The 8,945-nt window shown below is 49.3% G+C and overlaps 1 protein-coding gene across 1 annotated transcript; it reads right to left on the bottom strand.

The window, feature by feature from the left end:
* Positions 1-522: 522 nt before the first annotated feature.
* On the bottom strand, positions 523-2,692 carry TMEM215 (transmembrane protein 215). Its single transcript, XM_053370799.1, has one exon. It carries the CDS (start codon positions 1,649-1,651, stop codon positions 887-889), a length of 765 nt encoding a protein of 254 aa, XP_053226774.1. The 5' UTR covers positions 1,652-2,692; the 3' UTR covers positions 523-886.
* Positions 2,693-8,945: the final 6,253 nt, after the last annotated feature.

The following is an 8,945-nucleotide window of genomic DNA, read 5'->3' as shown; positions in this document are numbered from 1 at the left end:
GGAGACACCCCAGTCTGAAACCCTGGGCAGCTGCAGCCAATCAGGGTCAACAGCACTGAGCTAGACAGACCAATGGCCTGACTCGGTGTAAGGAAGTGCGTGCCCAACGTTCCGAAGGCTGGTCACTTGATTTTGGCACATGACACGGAAAATCCTCAAGCGCCTCTTTCCTCACCAGGCAGTGAGAATACAAGAGCACATTAAATAGGCAACTTACTGCACCTAAAACTGAAAACTTAGGGCCAGCCTGACTCTCCCCACCCTCCGCCCCATTTCACCAGATGGAAGCATCTTAAAAGAAAACACTGAACTGCACCTGGTCTCTTTATCCGCGCTTTCAGAAGTCAGTGGAAGAGGCAGAGCTCTGAATATCTTGCACTTCCAAGAAGAACTCCTGACATTTGATTTCTGCTTTACTTTTGAGCAGCAAGAGTATCCCCACCCACTCCACCAGCCCCCAATCCCTGCAAGGTTCGGCAACGCACACACCTCCAGATGACAAATCATGATAGAAAAGACTGATTCTCCTGAAACATGCTTATTATTACTTTTAACAAGAAACCGAAAATAATAACTAAATAAAGTTTGTTTTCCCAGGCACAAAAGGTTTGAGTATCAGTCACATACCAGGTTGTTGGGGTTTAGAAAAAAGTTAGTTAATAGCTATGAGAATTGTCCCATGCAGTGCAAATCCAGCCAATATTATTATTATTAATTATTATTACTATTATTACTATTGTTACCAGTTATTATTTTTGTTTTAAAAGAGCCGGCTGCTGGGAGGGTTCCTTCATTACTTGCTCGAAACAACACCGCCCATTCGTCAAAGTCTTTTTTAAAAAATAAAAAAGAGGGGAGGGGAGAAAGGGGAGTCCACCAAGTCTTTTCAAACTATCGTCTCGTGATCCGAGCTGATTTCCTCGCTGGGGTTTATATAGCAACAGTACCTGTCGTAAGGGCTGCTGTCCTTGTAGGAACAGACGATGATGCTGTTCAGAGGGGCCACGGAAACGGTGTCCTCTGCGCCCGGGAGCGCGGGGGCCCCTTCGAAGACGGGAGATCCTTCCTGCTGCTGCTTCTCCTCCTCCTCTAAGGCACTGAAAAGGGTGGCTCCGGCCCCCAAGACATTCCCAGGCATCTCCGGGCAGCAGTTTTCCAAGTATCTCAGCTTTTCCTCCTGCTCCGCTTTGTGCAGAGAGCCCCTGCCCTCCCCGACGGCGGCGGAGGTGGTGATGGTCGTGCAAGTGGAGAGGCCGTCCTCTCCTCCTCGGGAGCTCCCCTTCCTGTCCTTGGCTCCATAGGCTTTCTTGGCTAGCTCGTCGCAGCTGCCCTTGCCGGACTCCAGGTCCGACGGGGTCCTCAGCAGCTCCAGCACGTCTTTGTCTCGGGGCTTCTTGCGGCAGCAGCAGCAGCCACCGCAAGGCGGGCGCCCCCTCTTATCGGGCCACTTGGTGCAGCCGTCGGTTTTCCTCGCCAGGGCGATGGCGGCGATGCCCGGCAAGCAGATGGCCGGCCCGATGGCCAGCAGAGGGATGTCCCCCAAAGTCTCCCCCTTGATCCCGGACACCGTGAACATGAAGCCGAACACCAGGACGACGCTGACCAAAGCCACCACCAGACCGGTGCGAGGGTTGATGTCGTCGGGGCGCATGGCTTTCACGAAGTCCCCAGGGTCATCGGAGGAGCTCCCTGGGCTTGAGGGTGGGGGAGAGAGAAGGGAGCTCCGTTTGCCAAGAGAATCCTTTGCTGTGGGGTGGAGGGGGGGAGAGAAGAGGCAGGAAAGCAGCAGCAAAACTCCCCCCAGCCGACGCACCGCTTGCAAGGGGCGTCTCAGTGCATCGCCCTTCCCTTCGCAACGCGCGCGGCGAGGCTCAGGGGAGCGCGCCGTCTCTGCGCCCCAGCAGCATTGCTCTGCGCGCAGCTCCTGTAAAGCCGGCTTCCCCGTCCTCCGATTGTTGCCTCTGCCGCTGCTAGGAGCGCCGCCGCCGCCGCCGCCGCTGAAGGCAGGCAAGGCAGGCTTGCAAAAAGCAGCTGCCTCTTACCGCGCTTGCAGTCTTACACGTGAAGTCCCGCGGGCCTCTCTGCTTCTGCTGCTGCTCCGCTTTGGATCCCGGGCCAGAGATCAACAAAGCTGCTGGGAGATGCATTAGGAGCCATTGCAAATGGTATATTGTAGGAGTGGGGGGAGGGGACAGCAACGGAAGCATGGGGCGAGAGAGGGAGTTGGTTGCGGAGTGTTGTGTGGCACAAAGTGTGTGTGGAGGGCAGACTTAAAGGTCTCCAGTAGGAGAGAACCCCGCGCGCCTTGGGCGATCCGAGACGGTTGTCCCCACTGAAGCTACTAAGGGCTAGCTTCCAAGTTCAAGGAGCAAAGGTTCCAGAAAAAAAAGTCCTCTCCAAATCACAGGGAGAGTCGCCTTATGAAGAACTATGAAGAGGATCGGGCTGCCCCAGCCAAGGAGCCGGCGCAAGAGGCACCAGAAATCAACAAGACGACTCGTTTGCAACGCTTCAGATTTTGCAGATCGGACCCTCCCGGCCAAAGGCTTTTGTCCTTTTGCAGAGGTTAAGCAGCCAGCCCACCTGCTGGTGGAGGGATGTTCCAGTTTGTGCTAAAGACCGGGAGGCGGGCAACGATGCCTTTCCAGCGAGGAGAGCGCAGCAAGTGCACCTTCCCGCAGCCGCGCGCGCTTCGCCCCAAACTCTTGCCCCTCGTCTCCGCCCTTGCGCTCCTTTTGCTCCGCGTCTGTACTCCCCTGCGGAAGAGGAAGAAACGCGCTGCAATGAAGACCACCACCCTCCCTCCTGGCCTAGCACATGTGGCGCAAAGGAAATAGGAGCAATACATTTGGCACCAGCTTGGCTGTAGGAGTTTCTGGAAGGAGACGTACAAGATACCATGAACCATTTTAGGGACACCACTCCGGAATCGTGTAGGGATTAATAATATTACCCCAACTAACTGGCTGGGTTTCCCCAGCCACTCTGGACAACTTACAGCATATATAAAAACATAATAAAGCATCAAACATTTAAAAGCTCCTGATACAGGGCTGCCTTCAGATGTCCTCTAAAACTTGTGTAGTTCTTTATCTCCTTGACATCTGATAGGAGGGCGTTCCACAGGGCGGGTGCCACTACCGAGAAGGCCCTCTGCCTGGTTCCCTGTAGCTTCACTTCTCGCAATGAGGGAACCAGCAGAAGACCCTCAGAGGAGGACACCCTTCTTATGAAGATCCCAGGGCAGTTCCCAAGATAAAAATACAGAATAAAAGCACAAAATAAATCGTTAAATCAAAAACAAAAGAAAACAATAGTGCCCCTCCTGCAGAATTTTACTCCTCAGCTTTTTCTTCTCCTGAAGATGTCCCGCAAGACAGCAGGTAAAGATTTTTCCTTAGGGTTTACTCCGGAAGCTTTTCTCATATAAGAGTCATGGGCATAGCCAAGGGGGGCAGCTGCCCCTCTCCAGATCAAGTAAAACAATAGAAATAACTAACTGACCAATCACATCGTGGGGGGGGGGCACAAAAATCCTGCCACCCCCAACAAAAATCCTGGTTACACCCGTGATGAGTATAGTTGCCAGGCAGCAGAGGTTTAGGAACAGAGTTTCCCTTCTCCTGGATGGGCTACCTTCTCAGGTCGATGAGCCCCACACCTGCAGCTCACTTCCCTGTACAGCACATGTAGAAACTGCCTTCTATTGGATTCCTCTTTTGGTTCCCTGTCTTTGCATGCAGAGGAATTCCCTAACCCACTAAGGGTTTGAGATCCATTGGCTATCCCCACCTAGTTTAGCTGGCCAATCCAAGCTTCTTTCCCCGGATGTGGTCACTGAAGAAGAAGAAGAGTTTGGATTTGATATCCCGCTTTATCACTACCCTAAGGAGTCTCAAAGCGGCTAACAATCTCCTTTTCCCTTCCTCCCCCACAACAAACACTCTGTGAGGTGAGTGGGGCTGAGAGACTTCAGAGAAGTGTGACTACCCCAAGGTCACCCAGCAGCTGCATGTGGAGGAGCGGGGAAGCGAACCCAGTTCACCAGATTACGAGTCCACCGCTCTTAACCACTACAGCACACTGTCCCATGCTGACAGGTTCTAGGAGCCACAGGTGAGAGCTGAGTTCAGGGTGGGGACCAAAGGTGAACAGACTGCCCCTCCCCTGCCATACATCACTTGATTGTGCTCAAGCTCTCTGCGGACATTCACTTCCCTCGTCTGACTCCTATGCACTCAATGACTGACCGCTGAACCAACATCTTCGGCAAAGCATCGTATCTGAGGCCCTGTGAAGAGATTGGAAAGGTCTGTATATAGCATCTGCAATGGCCTCTCCGTCGCACAGGAGAGTTTGGGAACAGACAGGGACATGGGAAACATGGAAACATGCATTATGTGGTCTGTTGCCTCTTTCCACATGCCCATCGCCTTTCTGCATCCCCCCAGTTGCCAGTAGCACTCTTTGGACTGCTCAAAATGCTAATCTGTTTAACTAGGTCGCTGCCAAGAAGACAAATGGTGTGGGAAATTGAGTCAAACGTGCCTGGCCAATTTGCATCAGAACTCCCCTCCCTCCCCAAAGAAGGCTTTTTGCTAGCATTGTCAGACATCCGTCCCTACAAGCTGCTTCCCTCAGCCGGCTTCCGTCTGGAAATACTGGCACGTGTGTGGTTTGCTTCGCTTCCTCAGCAGAACCCCACCGTACCAATGTAACACGCAGTTCTGGCCTGAGCGCTTCTTACTTGCTCTTCTGCTTCCCTTATGTCCGGCATAATAACACAGCATGAAACTGGCCCTTAGGGAAGAGCTGCTCTCTGGAGGATTTGCCCTGATCGGTCAGGCAAATTGCAACAGTCCTGGAGAGAGAGAGAGAGAGAGAGAGAGAGAGAGAGAGATGAGGCTTGGTAGCAGGCCCTAAATGCAAGCAAAGTGGGGCAAGGAAGTAAAAGGATCGTTTCGCTGCAGTGGACATATGGGAAAGCATATGTGCCTGCTTTCTTTCCCCGCCCCCACGCTCTCTGCCTGAGATTTGCTGGCTTAAACTCTTTTTTCAGAAACGCTTCTCCCAAGGCAAAGCCCTGAGGTACCTAGAAGTAGGAAGCTGAACTGGTGGCTAATTTGTTTGAGTTGGATGTTGTGGGAATATTCAGGGAGGCAGGAGATGATATATTGTTTATTAATATCCTTCCTAACTTGTGTTAGCAAGTTCCTTTACTTAGCAGAGTTTTCAATTCCCTTTTTAAGCATGCACAGCGGATAGCTGGTTGCAGGCTTGTGTAAGCCTCTCTCTATCATAAAATTCAGTATTGAATTGTATGTTCCTGGTAAGTTCCCTTATATCCCTCTTAAAAAGAATAAACACGCCACAATCTTGTTTTAAAATATATAAAAGAAGTTTACTCACATCAGTTCACAGATGGATCCCTGAAGGCAGACTTAGTTACATATATATACAGTACATGTGGATCTACCCCATATGGGGGTATAATCCCAGTGACTGTAAGCTAGCAGTCACTCCAGCTCACACGATGAAAGAAAGATGGAAGAGAGAGGGTGCTGCGTGCCTTGTCCTTTTCCGTTACCTGGACAGGTAAGGTCACGCCCACCTCTAGTCAAATGCAAAGGAAGTTATATCCCAGCCAGGAGGAAACGGGAAGTTTACGACTGGCTGAACCAAACATGCCCTCGCATGTCCACTCTAGGAAAACAAGGAATGTTGTATTTGACTACTCCCGGTGGATTACGTCCCACAGATGTTGCTTATTTCAGAAGATGGGCGCTTTCAGGATGCCATGCTTTTCCAGTGGGATTAAGCTACCTAGCAACAAATTCAGACTGTGTTCTTGCAGCTGGAGGTGTTGTGCAACAAACATCCTTCCCCCAAAGACCAGACTTGTTTGGAATAACCGGTGATGGGGAAAATGGACTGGCAAGTGTGGGGTGAAGCGCAGTGTTGTCTACAGAGTTCAAAATGTGCCAGGTGCCAGGCTATTGGCCACTTGCAACCAAGTGCTGCACGGTCAGGGGAAAGAAATGCTGTCCAAGGTTGTAAAGACTGTGGAGAGAATAATTGGGTGCATTCTTCCCACCTTGGATCAAATCTATGCTTCCAGGTGCTACCATTCTACCACAACGTCTGATGTCTAAACTGGAAGATCTGGGGCTTCTGTTATCACTTTGTGGGTGGATATTGGACTTTTTGTCAGACCGCCCCCAGAGGGTTCGGTTGGGCCCTTATACCTCTAATATGCTTAAGACTAACACAGGAACACCACAGGGATGCGTACTCAGTCCGCTCCTTTATATTCTCTACACGTACGATTGTGTCGCTACTCACCCTAGTAATAGGGTTGTCAAATTTGCAGATGACACAACCGTGATTGGGCTCATCCCTGAAAGGGAGGGTGAAACGGATTATAGAGATGAGGTGGAGTGGCTGACAGAGTGGTGCAGAGCTAACAACTTGCTCATAAATACAAGGAAGACAAAGGAGCTTGTGGTGGACTTCAGGAGACAGAAGAGCAATGTCCAGCCACTTTTGATTGATGGGGTCTGTGTGGAGAGGGTAACAACATTCAGATTTTTGGGCATTGAATTACAAGAGGATCTGTCCTGGAGGATCAACACAAGGGGGCTTGTGATGAAGGCGCAGCAGAGACTGTACTTTTTGAGAATTCTAAGGAAAAACCATCTTCCGCAGAAACTGCTGCTTGCCTTCTATCACTGTGCCATTGAGAGCGTGCTCACTTATGGCTTATGTATGTGGTACGGAAGTTGTACTACCCAGGACAGGATGGGGTTGTGCAGAGTTGTTAAGGCAGCAGAGAGCATTGTTGGCTGCCCACTCTCCACCTTAGAGCAGATTTATGCCACAAGGTGCCATAGGAAGGCACTGGACATAGTAAAAGATCCATCGCATCCTGGTCACTGTCTCTTCGAGCTTCTGCCGTCGGGACGGAGATACAGGACGATGAAGACAAGAACGAGCCGTCTTAAGAACAGCTTCTTCTCCAGAGCGATCTCGGCCCTGAATGGGAAGCCTGGACTTTGAAAGTCATCTAATCTTCCTTGCTGTACTATACTGTATTGTTTAATTAGTGTTTTTATGGAGCAGTCAAGTAATTTCGTTGTCCCCGAGAGGGGGCAATGACAATAAAGATATTATTATTATTATTATTATTATTATTATTATTATTATTATTATAAGAAATCTGCAGAGATAGCGCAGGATAGTGCACACCCCGGAAATGATCTCTTTCAGCTTCTGCCTTCTGGAAGAAGGTACAGAGTTATAAAGACTAGGCCCGAGAAACAGTTTCTATCCAAATGTGATTTTGGTTTTAAACGCAGCGTAAGGAGTCTCTATGGTAGTATATTGTATTTTAAAATGGGGTATCAGAGTTTTTAGGGAGCTAACCAGGTTGGTATGGCTGGGATAGCAGGCTTGTTTGTTTTGAATGTCTTATGTAGATTTTTTTTTCCAATTCTGTTGTTCTGTATGGGACAATGACAATAAAGATTGTTGTATCGTATCGTGGAGATGCCCAGGCACCACGATAGCACCTGATGACTCTACCATCTGGAGTCGCATGCCTGGGGATCCTTGGATCTTGACTGTTTCCACACACTAGCAACACATCCTGTAGAATGCTTCCGGTTATATTTCATCTGCACCATCTGAATGAAATTCAGGAACCAAAAAGTCGTATTGAAAAGTAAGAGTTTCCAGCTGTCTGGCCCCAAAGTGACAGCAAGACGTTCCGTTTTGGCTACTGGAACCCTGGGTTAAGCAGCCATTTGGTGCCTAGCTTACACATCCGAGTTTCTGACACTGGTTTGTCTAAGTCATGGGTAGGCCTGCGGATAGTCCAGGAATCAGTGTGTTTTTACATGAGTAGAATGTGTCCTTTTATTCAAAATGCATCTCTGGGTTATTTGTGGGGCATAGGAATTCGTTCATTATTTTTTTCAAAATATAGTCTGCCCTCCCCCCACAAGGTCTGAGGGACAGTTTGCTGACCCCTGGTCTAAGTCACCTGGCCAACAAATCAGAGTGAATGTATATTAAGTAGCCTTATAAACAGGTAGTTTGAAAGTGCCCTAACTCCATAAAATGTAGTGGAAATCCTGTATCCACAGGACTCTCTGGGTAATAATAATAATAATAATAATAATAATTATTATTATTATTATTTCCACTTGTTCCTTTCCCCCTCTCTTTTTAAATTTCATCTGGTACCCCTTGATAGCTGAAAGAGAGTGTGTTTTAAGCACTTGGAATTCCCTTTAAAAACATAAAACAAAACAAAACGCCACACTGATTGGTCTTTTGATGTCCGGCAGATGCTGAGATAGGAGTCCATGGACCTGGAGCCTTCATGGAACCCTCCACGTGGACAGAAGTTTGACTGTGCTCATAGAAGTTCTCTGTATTGACAGCTGTGGTGGCATCTACTGAGGGATCCTCCTTCCAGCATTGTTGGGCCAACTGGTCAGCTTGTCCGCCTGCCCTCTGGCAGTGCCTGCTGGGGTGGCCTTGGTAAGCGATACAGGGCAGCCGGGGAATCTTGGCTGCCATGCCAACAACATGGTTCTGAAGCTGCTGCATAATTTTTTTTGTCTTCTTTTGCACCCAACCTTAAATAACCTTGAATTCATCAACAGCATTTCCGGAGCAAAGGCCACGCAGAAGAGAACAGCAGGTGTACCCAGAGAGCTTCCCATTGCTTTGTTATCCCATTTCTCTTGTGCTTTTTGGAAGAAAGTCCATTGTGCTTCCCTCCCGCCCCCTTCTCTATTCCACCCCCAGCACAGACACACACATCGCTTTCCTCGCTTGCAACTGTGAAGGAAAATAGCAATGTGAGCTCCGCAATGTGTGCCTTTCACAGAACCTATATTCTGCTGCCCAATTTTGTGCTTGCTAGGAAATGATCTATT

Source organism: Podarcis raffonei, chromosome 17 (assembly GCF_027172205.1).
Source record: "Podarcis raffonei isolate rPodRaf1 chromosome 17, rPodRaf1.pri, whole genome shotgun sequence".
Lineage (NCBI taxonomy): Eukaryota > Metazoa > Chordata > Lepidosauria > Squamata > Lacertidae > Podarcis > Podarcis raffonei.
This window is presented reverse-complemented; position numbering and strand designations above follow the sequence as displayed.